The following is a 17,225-nucleotide window of genomic DNA, read 5'->3' as shown; positions in this document are numbered from 1 at the left end:
CTGAAGAACACAAGTGACTCATACATAAATTACAATTAGTAACTAGAATGCAAGCATGTTGAAGATACATAAATATCCTAGGCTCAATATTTTTGCTTTTAGTCAGATTTGGTTTACATATACTGGTTCTAACAAAATATAAGGCACTGAGGGGAGATAGATGTGGACCTCAATCTAAACACGCCCTTTGGCTGCTGAAAGTTAAAGGTATTAGATAAATACTATCTAAAATGTTCAGACTGCAAAGATTATACATACACCACCAGATTCTCCTTAGCTGTATATAGGATATTTAAGGACTAGAATTCACATACTCTGGATGGCAATCAGGTGTCAGAAGCAGATCAACTTAATTTCTTCTAACTGTATTCAAGGAAATGTGTGCTAAATGGGCAAGGCCTCCAGAAGCACTACCATACAGCACTGTTTTAAGGCATGCACATCTATTAGGCCACAATGTTACAGGTGATATTAAAGGGCAGGCATGAAGACCTGGCTTTGTCTTCTTGACATGCTCCACTACAAGTACTTGATTCATGAAATGCCAATGAGGCTTGGAGAGGTCAGCGTGTGACGGCACTGAATAAGCATCTGAGATAATTAAGATTTCAGCCTTCGAAACATGGACGGGAAGTGAACAGCAGTTAAGAAAATCAATAAGAGTCTTTTATTTGCAGTGACACAGATGTCTCAGTCAATAGAGCCTAATAGGCAGGCTTGATCGCAATAGACAGGCCCCTGCCTCCAAGGCTATCAAAGGGCTTCCACTATAACAAACATTAAAACGCATTTATGTTGCTATTGAAGAATCGAGGACCCTGTAGGTAGCTTAATTTACCAGTGTATGTTTAAAAGCACTATACTATTTCAGATGTGTCCATTTACTTGAGTCAAAATTACTAAGAAATAACTGGCCTGCAGGCCCGTTTGTCCCTCACTGGCTGGGTTAGGTCATTCAGCTTTAGATGACCAGTCTACTAGGCAAACCAAGGTCTCCTGAAGGCCGGGAATTTTATATGCCAAAGGTCTGCTGTCACTCCACTTCCCTAAAAAGCCAGTGTTAGTTTCAGGACAAAAGAAGGAACGAAGGTGAGAAAGTAATGGTTTTTCCTTTTCTCCCCAAAGATAATGAAAGAAACGGTCACCTCAGAATGCAGGGCCATTTCAACAACCCACGAGTTGACATACTTGTTCAGAACTGATTAACTTTTTAAAAACTGAGATGGCAGCAGGGTGTGTGCATGGTACTTCAATCTGCTGGGAGTGAAACCCATTAGCACAGTTTGAAAAACGGCCTGCAAATTGTTCTGCCAATCAAATTAAGCCATGTTATTCATTTATGACAGGAAATTCACACTCTTTATCTGTTTAATAAGCTTATGGATACAAAAGCTGGACAGTAATACATTACTATGTGAAAATCTTAATATATCTTAATACCTACCTGGCCATTGGCTAATATTTTTTTCAGTTCAGCAGAAGACTTCTTTAAGCTGAAAAGGAAAGATAATTTTTAGTGGCAAGATCATCAACACCTCTGAACACCACTGAAAATTCCAGACTGAAATACACCATTTCTTTTAGGTATAGGCATTGAACATACTCTTCACATCCTTCTCCCAATATAAATTTTTTTCAAAAGTAACTGGCCAAATGCCAAAAGTATCAAATAAAGAGACTAAAACCCTATTAGTAATCTAAATCAATAAAGAAGCCTACAGTCAAGATGAAGCTACAACATTTTATCAACTACTTCGGTGACTATTTTTTGGTCATTCATTCTACTGTCTTTAGATAGTCTTTCAGAGGCAATTTCATGCGGACAATCTCATCTGCTAAGCACTAATATTCACGGCAAACAAAGATTATAGAACTTCAAAAGGCAAAATAGATAATTTAAGTCCTCATCTCTTACACAGTTAAAAATCATAATTCAGCTTCCTGGGAAGCAAATAAGTATAGAAATAAACCCTGGTACTCACTAGCTGTGTGATCTGGGACAAGTTATTATCCTCTCTGAACCTCAATTTCCTCTATCTGTAAAATGGGAAAAATACCAATTTCATAGGGCAACCAGGAAAATTAAATATTACAAAAAAACTAGCACTGTGTCTTGTCCATAGTAGGCATGTTTTTATAAATAAAATTAATACATTTTAGTTGGCTTTCTTCCTTTCCTATGGGTATGAGACTCAGCTCCCATACTTATTTAGGAAATATTAAAGTGTTTTCTGAACATATATGACTATGTTAACACTCATGTCGATGAGTTTAGTGAGAGCTCCTTTTTTTTTTTTTTTTGAGACAGAGTTTCGCTCTCGTTGCCCAAGGTGGAGTGCAATGGCGCCATCTCAGCTCACTGCAACCTCTGCCTCCCAGGTTCAAAAGATTATCCTGCCTCAGCCTCCCGAGTAGCTGGGATTACAGGCACGTGCTACCATGCCCAGCTGATTTTGTATTTTTAGTAGAGACAAGGTTTCTCCATGTTGGTCAGGCTGGTCTCAAACTCCTGACCTCAGGTGATCCACCCACCTCAGCCTCCCAAAGTGCTGGGATTACAGGTATGAGCCACTGCACCTGGCATGAAAGAACTTCTTGAAGAAAGAATGGTAGCCAAGGGGAGCTCTGAAGTCATCTAGCCTTATAATGAGTTATACCTGTAAACATCTACCTGCCTAGTAGAGTAGCATATAAAATAGCACCTTCCCTAGGAATGTTCTATCTGAGATTTAAAGCCTGTTAACTTTATGCTTAATCTATCTCCTTTAGCCCTTTACCTACCTACCAGCGCTAACTGTCCATAGAGAGACGTTTTTCTTCCTTCCATACCCCCCCCAATATGGCAGAGTCTGGGAGCTCCCTGAGAACACAGACACATCTCACTTATTCTATATACTCCATTCTCTTCTCACCCTTAAATACAGCCCAATGACTGGGCATATGCTAAAGGGTTCCATAAATGGTGGTCACTGCTCTGGTTATTATTATACTATGGTGGCAGTGGTAGTAATGCAGTAAGACATTAAGATTATAAATACATCGGAAAGCAAAAAGGGCCAGGCACAGTGTCCCAAGCCTGTAATCCCAGCACTTTGGGATGCTGAAGGAAGATCGCTTGAGCCCAGGAGTTCAAGAACAAGCCTGGGCAACATAGTAAGGCCCCATCTCTGCAAAAAATAAAAAACTTAGCCAGCCATGGTGGCATGGGCCTGTAATCCTAGCTACTTAGGTCACTTGAGCCCAGGAGGTTGGGGCTGTGGTGGCCCTTAATTGTGCCACCGCACTCCAGAATGGGTGACAGCAGTGAGACCCTGTCTCAAAAAAAAAAAAAAAAAAGGAAAAAAAAGAAAAAGAACAAAAAGAGAAAGAACTCAAGACCTAATATGAGATACACATATTCCATGTGGTGCCTTTCATAGGTTACATATGAGAGAGACTCAAACTTCAAGTTTGATCACACTTTACCATTTCTAGTTATAATTACTCTTCTTTCTAAATACATCTTAAACTTTTGCTATGGTCAAATGTAAACTGTGGAGCCTCAGTCCCTATTTTCCTAGATTGTATAAAGTATGTCCTCATCCAAGGGTTCTTGACATTAATATAATGTCCTACCAAGTCTAAGAATCCATGCACTAAAGTGGCAATGAACAATTTTGTAGAACAGAATGAAATCTGAAACATACACCGAAAAAAAAATACAGCTGCCTAAAATCAGTCCAGTTAACGTAACAGCAGCTGCCATTGATCGAGTGATGACCATGTGCTATGCACTGTGCTTATTATCCTTATAATAACTATACTCTGGGTATAGTTATTATCCCTAATTTATAAAGGATACGAAAATACAGACCTATAAGGTACATACCTTGCTCAAAGTCAGACTATCTCTTATACACACACACACACACACACACACACACACACACACACATTTTTTTCTGGGAAACATTCAGATCCTAGTTTTCCCACAAATTACTCCCTATTTGATAGTTTCAATTATTGTAAAGACACAATCAAAGAAAGCTCAGGCAAGGTTTCTACACAGATATTCCATTATGTTATAAACTTGAAATAATAACATTTTGATTCATTGCATTTATAAAATGCCTTTCATCCAAGAAATAAAACGTGATTCCTAATACAGCTTCATCAATCTTTCTAACACCAGCAGTAGATAGATGGAAAGTTTAATCATCCTAATTTACAGAAGGAGAAAGCTAAGTTGTTTAGCAAAGGCCTTGCCTTGGCAATGGGACTTGAATTCAGTAATTATTGCCTAAGAATACCATGTGGATTAGTAAGCTCAGTTTAATAAACACCTAAGGCAAAAAAAAAACCAACAACAAAAAAAAACCATGCTTTGAGAGTAACAAAGGAAAATACTGTTGCATTCATTATGCCAGTATCTATCTGGCTATGAACTTGGTCTGGTTAAAAAAAAAAAAAAGAAAATTATATCGTGGCAGTTTCTTTGTGACTCAGTTTACTCAATAATTCATTTATCTGCATGTCACAGTGACCTAAGATATCCAAAAATCACTTTTAAAAGCATTTTAAGGCCAGCTATGGTGGCTCATGACTGTAATCACAACACTTTGAGAGGCCAAAGTGGGAAAATTACTTGAGCCCAGGAGTTTGAGACCAGCCTAGGCAACATAGTAAGACCACCATTTCTACCAAAAAAAAAAAAAAAAAAAAAGTTTAGAAAAAAAAACTTAGCCAGGCATTGTGATGCAAGCCTGTAGTCCCAGCTACTTGAGAGGCTGAGGTGGAAGGATCACTTGAGCCCAGGCGGTCAAGACTGCAGTAAGCCATGATCACACCACTGCACTCTAGCTTGGACAACAGAGCAAAGACCCTGTCTCTAAAAAAGTAATAAATAAAAACATTAAAAAATTTCAGTGTGCTACAACTGTAACTTGAGTACAGCACCTGAAGAGAGACACTGAGATATCCAAAGAAGAGTAAAAGAATGAGGGGGCGAGAAATAATGCCATATCAGAAAAGATGAAAGAGTGGAGAGTTTAGTCCAGAGGCAAGATGTAAAGGAAATACAAGCATACTCATGCATACGCTCATTCATTCAAACATGACTGACCATAACCTATGTGGCAAGCATCATGTTGGGAACTGAAACTGTGTCAATGAATATGCTACAGTCACTGCCCTCAAAGAGTATAGAATCCACCGGAGGACAGAGGTGATTACAATATACTGTGCTCACTGCTACAACACAAGGAAGCATGGGAGTATCACAGGAATTCCTAGGGAGGTCCCTGGTGTGCACTGGGAGATGGGTAGTAATCAGGGACAGTTTTCAGAAGATAATTTAGTCCTCAAAGATAACCAAGGTTAGCCAGACTGAAGGTCGAGGTAGGGATGAAAAGAAATGGGAAAATGTGCAGGCCCAGTAAAGAGAAGAAAGTGATCCCTTCAGGGCACCATGTTTTCATCAGCAAAGCTGGAATGTCAGGTGGGATGGGGTGGAGAGGTGGGCCAGCAAGCTGGCGTGCACAGAGCACCCATATGTGAAGGGCCACGGCTCACCTGCTGTGGAGGTTACACTTCATCTTGAAAGCAGGAAGAGCAGTGAAGTTTTAAAGTAGGGAACGACTGAGGCTCAGGACTGTGCATTGGCAAGATGGCTCCAGCTGCAGGGTGGAGGAGGGGCTGAATGGGGCAAGAATGGAGGAGGGAGACTCTCAGGGGGCTGTGGCAGTGATGTGGAGGGCGGGAGCCACCCACACAGCAGCTGGAATGCTGGCAAGTAGAAAGACTCAGAGCTACTCAGAAGGTAGAACCCGCAAGTCTGGGCACTGACAGGATGTGGTACTGAAGGAGGCCTGAAAAGCGGTGAAGGAGGACTCACAAGTTATCTGGACTTAGCAATGGACAGGATGTGGGAGAATTTACTGAGACAGAAAATCTAGAAGTGCATTGGAGGGAAGACAACTGGAAGAGCTGTCCACCTGGAAGAGGGAACAACCACGTTCTGAGGGCTAAACTAAAACTTAATCTATAGAAAGACGAATCCCAGCTCACAAAAAGCCTTCTGAGATGTAGCCAAAGAAAAAACAGAAGGAGCTGCCTTGGCTGATGAAGTACATTCCTCTCACAGGGATGCTCAGGAAGAGGTTTGATGACCACTTGGCAAGGGGTATGGAGTCAAGCATCAAAGGAGGGCAGGATTAGATGGGAGCTTCTGCTCATTCTCTACACCACAGGCAGAGGATATTTTAAAAACATAGGGTTGGCCACGTCCCTCTCCTACTAAAGCCCTCTAACTGCTCACCAGTGCACTGAGAGGAAAATTCAAACACTACACGACCTACAAGGCCCCACACGATGAGTCCTGTCTACCTCCTTAGCTCCTATCACTCCTGCTGCTCTCATCTCCTCTCTCCACACCCCTTCCCCAACCCAGAACCCCTCCCTGTGCTCCAGCCAAACTGGCCTACACACAAACATGCTGAGCAACTTCTCCACCTCAGGGCCTTCGCCTACACACTTTCCTCTGTCTGAAACACCCTTCTCTGCTTCTTGATGTCCTTCTCATCCTTCAGGTCAAAACAGAAACACCAACGCTCCCCAGAGAGCCTTCCTTGAGCAGCCAGTCTAAATCTAAACATTTCATCTTTCTATATGAGGTCCTTTCTCTTTGGTCAATATGTAGCTAGGTTATCTAACTGGTCAAATTTCTTTCTAGTTTCTTCCTCACTCCACCCCAACTCTGTAGATAAATCACACCAAGAGCACACTTCACTTGCTTGTTCTCACCTATTGCTTGGAAGGGCATCTGAGACTGCTGGGCTGCTGTGTTGAGAGGGTCCAGCCCGAGTATTCACCTATAAGTAAAGAAAGAATCTTGATCAGTCTTGTGTTCTGAGGACACAGTTCTAATTAACCTATAATTTGCCACAAATTTCTCATTTCACTATGAAGGTTAATTAGCTTGTTGCTAGACAGACTCACGGTTGGAGTCTATTCAGTATATAGGTTACAGAACCGTATAACCCATACATTACATAATACTCTATTACTGTCATTATTCCATTAAATACTTAAATAGTGGTGAAAAAGGAGAGATAAACAGTGTAAAAATCCAACTCACTATCTAGAACACATATAAAAACAGTATGTTCAAAAAGTACATTAAGTATATATCCAGGGGTTCGTAGTGAACCTCAAGTTATCATATCCTTCTAGCTCTGCAACCAAGTAGAACACTCTATGTAGAATGTTTCTTATTCACCAAAAAAATGAGGCCCAAGTAATTAATTATAAAATATTTGAGCCTAATACAAAAGCCAGCTTTTCTTTCACATGTGAAGCCCTAAACAGAAATCCAGAATTCAAAATACACAGAATGAAAAGACATTAACTAGATATATGTTTCTAGCATAAATATGTCAAGAGGAGGGTATTCCATGTGCAATATGCTTATGTGCTTAATCACTGAAATGAAGTCTATATTCTCACTCAAATAAATCGTAGAAAACAGCACCTAGGATTATCCTGAAGACACTGACCAATAACACAATTCCAAATAATTAAAAATACCGCACCAAACCCCCAGTATCCAAATATATACAGATATTGGGCAAATACTACAGATGAATCCCCCTCCACCTCCCATTAAAAAAAAAAAAAAAAAAAAGGATCGCTTGTCAGAGCTTGAGAAAGTGCAGTTTTATTTGACATTTCAATAAGTGGAACACAGCATTACAAATCCATCTAACTTTACTGAAACAATTATTGAAATTCGTACCTTCAGGCCATGTATGTTCCGTTCCCCAGGAGGCTTGCAGGCTGAAACAGTAATTGACTAAATTGTAGAACACATCAGGGCCATTTACAAATTTGTTCAAAATGAATCGTTTAAAAAGAAATGAGGGTGACACCAAAATTAGCAGAGAGAAATGATTGAAAAGTGGCTCCCAAGACCCAAAGTGGGAATTATGAACCAGGGTTTTAACTTGCAGGAGTGAGCATTTATAAATGCAAAGAGCTTTCTCACACCACCTCATATAAATTCCAATTTCTGCTTAAAACATATAAAAATCAAGTTAACTGAGCTAAAATGATTAGATTCCTTTCATAATTCAAATTTCTGCAATCTGTCCTCATTCTATTACATTGTATATCTGCTATCACTTAAACTACTTTGAAAAGAGCTAAGGGTTTTTCTTTGCGGAGCGGCAGTGGGGGGTGGTGATGAGAAAAGGATCTTTTAATGCCAAAAAGATTGCTAGGGGTTCTAAGATGGAACATTCTAGTGTGAATACTACCTTGCATAGCCATTAGGAGTCAAATGTACTAAAATATAGATATACAACTAATTTTATTATATTTCTTACAAATCTTGACACGTGCTAATATTCAGTCCTAGAGATAAAGCAGTGACAGAAAAAGAGAATATTAATTTCCTGACACCACCTTGAGTTACAGGTTGGTACTTTTCCAATTCAGCAAATGCTTCTTCAACAAATGTTAAAAATACAAAAGCCTTCTGCCCATGTTACAGACGCTTCTATCTGAAAACTACAGTGCCCTACAAATTCTATGTTGAGGGGCCATCAATTTTGATTGATTGTTTGGGGAAAGATTCATTTGATTTTGTTGTTGTTGTTGTTGTTGTTCCTCTCTCAGATGTACATGTGGTTTTCCTGTTTCTCACAACAAGAAATAAAGCTGTTTAATAATAAGATGTGGGTAATGACCAGGCACAGTGGCTCACATCTGTAATCCCAGCACTTTGGGAGGCTGAGGTGAGCAGATCACGAGGTCAAGAGATCGAGATCATCTTGGCCAACATGGTGAAACCATGTCTCTACTAAAAATACAAAAAATTAGCTGGGCGTGATAGTGGGTGCCTGTAATCCTAGCTACTCGTGAGGTGAGGCAAGAGAATCGCTTGTACCGGGGAGGCAGAGATTACAGTGAGCCAAGATCGTGCCACTGCACTCCAGCCTGGTGACAGAGCAAGACTCCATCCCAAAAACAAACAACAAAAAAAGTGGGTAATAATTATAAAACACATCAGTTGCTTTCATTTTGTATATTTCAATTATACTCAAATTTATTATGTTATTTTTCCTAGAAAATATGTTTAAACCGTAACAAAGTGTTTTTACTTACCTTTCTAAAATGCAGTAAAATTAAGACTCAAAATCTTCTTTCCTTAAAATGGAAATTAACTTTTTGAACCAACTATAGTCTCATGAGTTTGATGCCTGGTCCTTGAGGGACCATCAACACTTCATAAGACAACACTTCAAAATATTTCCACTGAAGTAAGCAGTGCATTCATAAATTTCATTTAAACATAATGCCTAACCAAGGAATCAGAGACAAGCATCAACTCTGATCTCTAAACTTAACATATGCCTCACTCCTTAATTGACTTCTCAGACTTTTTTAGTTGGAGACATAAACCACAATCAAAAAAACCCAGTAACCTCATATTTCCTAAAGTTATCAGGTCAGGAATTACTATAAAGCTAGTAAATGTTTGTATTTATTAATATTTAATATATATTTTAACAACAGAGAGGACTTTGCTATGACCTGGTAGTTATTATCCAAGGCAATTGTGCTATTTGGAATGAGGAGAACATGTTATCAGATCAGAATTATGGCCAGGCACAGTGGCTCACACCTGTAATCCCAGCACTTGGAGAGGCAGAGGTGGGAGGACTGTTTGAGCTCCACCAGCCTGGGCAACATAGTGATACCTTGTCTCTATTCACACCAGCCTGGGTAACACAGTGATCCTCGTTTGACACCAGCCTGGGCAACATAGTGATACCCTGTCTCTATTAAAAAACAAAAAATTGGCCAGACGTGGTGGTTCACGCCTGTAATCCCAGCACTTTGGGAGGCAGGCAGATCACAAGGTCAGGAGTTTGAGACTAGCCTGGCCAAGATGGTAAAACACTGTCTCTCATAAAAAAAATAATAATAATATAAAAATTAGCCAGGTATGGTGGCACACACCTGTAATCTCAGCTACTCAGGAGGCTGAGGCAGGAGAATTGCTTGAACCTGGGAGGCAGAGGTTGCAGTGAGCCGAGATTGCGCCACTACACTCCAGCCTGGTGACAGAGTGAGACTTTGTCTCAAAATAAATAAATAAAATTTGCCCAGTATGGTAGCACATGCCTGTAGTCGCAGCTGCTCAAGAGCTAAAGCAGGAGAATTGCTTCAGCCTGGGGAGATAAAGACTGCAGTGAGCCACACACCGCACTCCAGTCTGGGTGACAGAGTGAGACTCTGTCTCCAAACAAAAAAGGAAAAAGTATCATTTTCTCCTATCCTTCCTACTTGTTCAGTCTAAAGATTCTTTTTAACATCGGGTCTAACCATAGATTTTAAAGTCTGAGGGCGTCTAACCAACTAGGTAGACACAGGAAATATACCCAGTATACCTACATATTGATTTTGTAAATTTGCATAATTTCACTTATCTATATATGATAAAATGTACATTCGATGTGGCAAAATGCAAAAGACTACCAAAAGCTAAAAACAATTATACCATAGCATATAAAAAAAACACAGAACTAAAAAGTCTCATATTCTGAAATATTTAAATTTGGCTTATAAAGACTATATTTAACAATTTATTGCAACCTAGTGGGTTTTATGCTAAGACTACATGCAACACTGATATATCATGTATTTTCCTCTTTTAAGTATCATCTCCCCATAATATACCATTTTCCCCACACCAAAACAAGCCCTCCAAACTACCCCCCTGCACATTCTAATTATATTTTAATATATATGCCTTTCCATTTTAATCACATTATAATTTAAATGAAATTCTTATTTAAAGGCATAGTATCCACTTATAAGTTGTGAGACTTTGAAGTTACTTAACCTCCCTGAACCTCAATATTCTCGTCCACAAATTGGCAACAATGATACCTAATACCAGAACTATCGAAAGGATTACAAATGATGAGGTGTAAAGCAATATTAATGCCTTAACAGAGCAGACATCTAAAAATGGTTGTGATTATCATGGGAAGAAGCAAAATGGCATGAACAGTGAGAATGACGGGACTGCTCACAAAATGAAAGAAAACAAACAAAATTTGAAAGAATTTGGATGAAGAGAACGAAAAAATTTTTTAGAGAAAAATGAAGACCCACAACATTGGAAGTATGTTTCTTTTCTTTTCTTTCTTTGTTTTGTTTTTGAGACAGAGTTTTGCTCTTGTTGGCCAGGCTGGAGTACAATGACATGATCTCAGCTCACCACAACTTCCACCTCCCGATTCTCCTGCTTCAGCCTCCCGAGTAGCTGGGATTACAGGCATGCACCACCATATCCAGCTAATTTTTTTGTGTTTTTAGTAGAGATGGAGTTTCTCCATGTTGGTCAGGCTGGTCTCAAACTCCCGACCTCAGGTAATCCGCCCACCTCGGCCTCACAAAGTGCTGGGATTACAGGTGTGAGCCACTGTGCCCGGCCATTTCTTTTCTTTTTTTGAGACAGGGTATTGCTCTGTCACTCAGTACAGTGGCATAAACATGGCTCACTGTAGCTTCAACCTCTTGGGCTCAAGCCTTCCTCCCACCTCAGCACGCCAAGTAGCTGGGACAACAGGTGTGTGCCACCACACTTGGGTCATTTTTGTATTTTTTGGCAGAGACAGGGTTTTGACATGTTACCCAGGCTGGTCTCAAACTCCTGAGTTCAAACAATCTGTCTGCCTCAGCTTCCCAAAGTGCTGGGATTACAGGCATGAGCTACTGTGGCCTGCCTGGAAGAATATTTCTCTAGGATACTGCAAATAGGGTTTGCTGTGGCAGAGCTATAAAGTCCATACAAAAATTAATGGAAATCTTCAGTTTGTAAAATACTATTCCTTGTGAAGAAACAATTTTGAAACTTGACCAAATTCTCCAGTCACTGCAAACATTAAGAAATAATCTACATCCTAATCTTTGGCCTAATACACAAAAATAGCAACATTTCTTTCACTTTTTTTTGTATTGGTGCTTATTCTTCAAATACAACAGAAGTGGATTAATCATAATCCTTGTTTTGGACTATCACTGGCCTTGAATAGCCCAATCGTACTTACTTAGCACTTTAATAACTTATTAGTAATATACTAAACACTCCCAATTCTGCTGCTCACATGTATGCTAGAAGAGCAGTATTATTCTTGAACCCAGATCTTCTTGTGGGTTGGCCAAGCCAGCTGCCTTTGGAGACTTTATCAGTGCAAATAGGAGCCTACTGGTTAATTGAGCCATTCAAACTTCAGAGAGTTACAGGTAATGAAAGTCTAGAATGTTTAATTGGAAAACTCATACCATGATTATTTGTACAGTATCAGTTAACGGAGGTAAGTTTAACTTTTAATTATTTCAATTAAGTTATTTCTAGAAGGGTTACTTAGAGAATTTCCTTATCTGTTCCATTAGTTAGAAAACATGGATTCCAAGTGGGGCAATGTATAACTGGTGAAAGACTTAATGGTTTATATAATTAAACTGTTCTTTTTCACCATTATTCAAATTTTGAGGGAACATTTATACATGGTTGAACAATCATATCTGATATAAGGATAGTGCTGCCAAACCTAAAAGGGAAAAAGAAAATTATCTGACCGAGGGAGTCACTGATACTTACTTTCATCAGCTCACATTTTTGGAGACAATCAAATTTCTATTTATGAAGAATTTCAATTATTTAGAAAATACTGCCCCCCAAAACAAGCACCAAACATTCCACCAAAATTTCTCTCCTAACACCACGGTAAATCTTAGCTTCTGTACTAGCTGAAAGCTTTCTCCTCAATAGCAGCTTTGGCCACCATCATGAGCCACAATTTATAAATATCCAGAATTAAAGTCACTCATTTGCCTTGGTTTACAAACCATGTGGACCCCAAAGAGTTCTTTAAGCTAATGTAAGTATGTGCTTCAAAAACAAAAAACAATCTAGTTAGTTTAATTTACTCTAGTAAATTAGATATTTTATCTGCCATAACTATAATATAGCCTGCAATCCCCACGCTAATGAATACTTGTTTTGTTTTTCGAATTAAGAGCTAAACATCATGTTATGTGCATTTAAACCTTTGGAAAACATAACTGTTGATGAAACAGTTTACTGAAATAATCATTGTTGATTAGAATTTGCTCAACATTACCTCTTGGAAATATCTGCAGAGGTTCTATTAACTGTCCATTTACTTGCTGTTCCATTACTGTGGAATAATACTGCAAAGAGATTATAGAAAGAGATTACTCAGTAATGTATGAATACTGGAACAGACACTTATGGGTTGTTTAATTCACGGTACTTCTGTAAATTGCTGGTATATACATATCAGCCTTGAAAATACTTTTCCCCTACCAGCACATCAAAATGACTATAGTGAATATTTACGATTAAAAGTCCAGTGTGTTAGCCTTCACCCTGGCATTTATCTTTACAAGTGTTAAGATTTTATATTAGTATTTAAGAAATATTTGAAAATGATATATATTTAAACGACACATAAAGTATTTTAGTAGAATTTCCCAAATTGCCTCTTGTTCTTTTTCCCTGGATTTTGCAAAGCAAAATGAAGACGCTTCACATCTGGCTTGGATCTACACGCCAGTTAATCGAACATTATTCACAGTTGTATATAAAATGCACAGATAATGGGAATCTAAATCACAGAGACTGTGGAAACAAAAAACAAGATATGACCCATCCAGAGATGACAGGATTAACATGATTAAAAGGTAGCCTAGTTTCAAACACACATACCTTTTATGCTTTAGTCTTATAAACACTTTAGTACGGATAAAATTGCACTGTAAAATTCTGTGCAAAAAAAATAAAGTTCTAAGTGAAAAACCTTTCACACTCCTTAGTAAACACGAACTATTCAGTAGGTTGTACTCTCGTCTGATTCCGACATTTTCAATACGCTAATTGATGAGCATATATCCACCTAATTTGGAGATGTCTTCTTTGCTCTACATCTTACAACGTTTGACAAACAACAAAGTGATGCTCATGGCAGAAAAATATCCGCAATGAAAATTGCTGATTTTATGTTCTGAGGGGCTGTCAAAGAGCAGAACACCCTTTTTATCCTCGCTGTTTTTATATTGAAAACATGTGCATATTATTTAAATACTGTATGTTTAGGAAATCCCTCCTTGATTACCATTGTTTGCTGACATTCTTTAAGAGTTTCTTTCTTTTAGAAGATACCACATCTATCTTCCTGTTGCTTTTATGTACATTACAATTATTACAAGAGCAAGGGGATTTTTTTTTCTCTTGAAAATAAAGGGGAGCTAGAACATTCTACATCATTTTGGGAATCACAAGTTAATACATCTAAGGCTGTTTGCACTTACAACAAAGTGAAGGTGGACGTTGGCTAGCTATGGACTGATATAAGTGTACCCAGCTCTCCAGAGGCTTTCAAACTGGAAAGAAAAGTGATTCTCTCCTTCTACAGACATAAAAAACTTATATACATACAGCATAAACCTGTGCAACACACTTCCTGGAATACATACTAAGGCAAATGTCTTTCACGAGATTCTGTTCCTTAAAGCCACAGAAATACAGCACTCTCCATTACTCAAACAGTGATGACAAGTAAATGAAATATCAATCATGCAGGCTGTCAACCTTTTGGGACAGCAATAACTGTTAACAAGTAGTCTGGAAAAATTGTCCGAAAATGGCTGGTCCTCGGCACACAAGTATTTGAGGTTTCCACGGAAAATTAAGATGCCAGTGGCTATTTGGAACATTGCTCAGGTATTCTTTTTAATGGGAAATTTGCCGGTTATTGATCCACAGCATGTACCCCCTTGCTTCTGGAAGGCTGCAAGCAACTTTCCAATCAGTGGCTGTCAAAAAAATTACTGCCTTTTTGTACTGATACAAGACAACAGCAGTGGTGTGTTCTCCTATAGTTAATGCTTTTCTTTAATTAACTGCTACGTACAATAGGCTAGAAATTTCAGTTACTACTTTGCCATTGACCCAGAAATCAAGACAAATAAAATATCCTTATGCTTTATCTAACAAGTTAATTATAGAGATGTCTAAAACTGGTGCTTGGGGTCAAGTTTGAAAACAAATAACCTCAAATGTAAAGGGTCAGAACGGGTGCAATGCATTTTTTTGCCACTATAAAACCTTGCATGCATGAAATTGACCTGTTTTCCAGCTTTATTTATTTACCTCACAGAATAAATAAATAAAAATGGTTTTCCTTTCATTTTTGGTCTGTGCCAAATCAACTGGCAAACTATATATACCTTTATAACCATTGTGAGAATTTTTAAGCCATGTACAAACATCTCTCTGTACTACGATTAACATAGTCACAGTAGTGATATTAAGTATGCCACTTAACAGTTTCTCTAAAGCAAGTAGTTAGGTTGTGTTTTTTGTTTTTTATATTTCCTCTAAATCCAACTGTATTTTCTCCTGCTGAACTACTGTGTTTGATCTGTGTCTGTATTTGTGGAGAAGCTTATGTTCCACATAGGAAAGTAATTCACCAACAAGGACATACTGTAAAGGGAGGTAATCAAGTTCACAGTGCGGGCCCCTACACAACTGACCCCTGAGGAGCAGGCCACCAACAAGGCACTAGGCCTAGAAGCTCAGGCTACTGCCTACAGAGCATTCCCAATGGAAGAAGGATAAAACGCAGGGCCATGCATCGTACCTCCTGGCACAGAGCAGTCCTGACCGGCCACCAGGTCCCTGCTGCCCAGTGAGATGAGCAAGGCACATGGAAGACTCAGAGGGCTCAAACCCAGGAGATTCATCACTAGCCGTCATCTCCCAGCACGTGACCTCTGTGACGAAATGCTCACTGTGCCTCACTTTACTCATGTGTAAAATCTTAATTTTACAAATGACCTCATAGCTAACCTCTGGACCTACCCAGAGGATAGCTGTGAGGCTCACATGGGAAAATGGAGAAGACAGTAACTAATAAACTGCAAAGCAAATTGGGTTTTATTTTCTTTGTTTTTTTGTGGTTTTTTTTTTGAAAGACAGAGTCTTGCTCTGTAGCCCAGGTTGGAGTACAGTGGCACGATTGTGACTCACTGCAACCTATACCTCCCAGGCTCAAGTGATGCTCCTGCCTCAGCCTCCCAAGTAGCTGGGATTACAGGCACCCACCACCACACCCAGCTAAGTTTTGTATTTTTAGTTGAGATGAGGTTTCACCATGTTGGCCAGGCTGGTCTCAAACTCTTTACATCAGGTGATCCACCTACCTCAGCCTCCCAAAGTGCTGGGATTACAGGTGTGAGCCATCACGCCTAGGCAGCAAATTGCTTTTAGATCTGGATCTATCAGTGTCATTTCTATATACTCTTCCTTTAAAGGGATTATTTCCAATTTTGTTCCAAATAGTGATAAAATAAGCAATAATGACCAAAACCAAAACGAGGAAAAAAACAAAGAAACAAACAGCAACCAAAAAAACCCCTAAACCCGGTACACCAAGACACTGAACATAATAGCTTGGACCAAAATATAACAAAGTAATCTTCATAACATTACTTAAAGTTATCCAAATAACTTCACCTTCACCTCTATAATCCTATCCCGGCATTTATTAGACCTAATACAAACTCTGCACAGAGTAGGTGTTTGATAAATACTTACTGATTGAAATGGGGTTGAATTCTGAGTCTGCCACTCATTAACTTATATAGCCTTCAGGAAGTCATTTAACTTTATTAAATGTTAGTTTACTCCAAATGAGGAATATTTACCCTAACACATAGGGTTACTGTGAGGCTCAAAAATTAAACTGCAGCAATAGAATTAGTGAACACACTTGGTAAATCGTAATACATTAATAGTCAAGAAATTTAAAAGTACATCTTGTAATACTGAAACAATATTAAGCACACTTTCTATCTTAGAAGTATTCCAGAACTTAAAAGTGCAGAAATAATTATATAGAGTACAAAATATTATGTTCAAACTGAATATGTCAGCAGCAGTTATAAAACGTGTTTTATTCTGCTATCCCTTGCATAATCTATTACAGGGAGTAACTGCAGTGATGATCGATAAGCTAACTGGGTAAAAGATTAATCAGTTTTGCAATTGCTAATGGAATCTGCAGTACCAGACTCAGATTAGTTTCAGAGTCCCTCTGAGCTGTTCTTCAAAATTCTTAAGCCATTTTAATAAGAATGTGACAAAG

General features: G+C 38.8%; 1 protein-coding gene across 11 annotated transcripts in view; it reads right to left on the bottom strand.

Moving 5' to 3' along the window:
- Window positions 1-17,225, bottom strand: part of MAP2K5 (mitogen-activated protein kinase kinase 5) — a 261,524-nt gene that overhangs the window by 208,661 nt on the left and 35,638 nt on the right. For all 11 annotated transcript variants that reach the window (XM_032244603.1, XM_032244610.1, XM_032244604.1 and 8 more), the window contains 4 exons: window positions 13,176-13,245; window positions 7,772-7,812; window positions 6,781-6,848; window positions 1,445-1,493 (listed from right to left, as the gene is read on the bottom strand). In XM_032244603.1, coding sequence (XP_032100494.1) covers window positions 1,445-1,493; window positions 6,781-6,848; window positions 7,772-7,812; window positions 13,176-13,245 — 228 coding nt within the window. The remainder of the gene's footprint in view (window positions 1-1,444; window positions 1,494-6,780; window positions 6,849-7,771; window positions 7,813-13,175; window positions 13,246-17,225) is intronic.

This window comes from Sapajus apella, unplaced genomic scaffold (genome assembly GCF_009761245.1).
Source record: "Sapajus apella isolate SASKATOON/1434 unplaced genomic scaffold, GSC_monkey_1.0 scaffold55, whole genome shotgun sequence".
In the NCBI taxonomy this organism is placed as follows: Eukaryota; Metazoa; Chordata; class Mammalia; order Primates; family Cebidae; genus Sapajus; species Sapajus apella.
The sequence above is the reverse complement of the archived record's forward strand: the minus strand, read 5'-3'. Positions and strand labels throughout refer to the sequence as shown.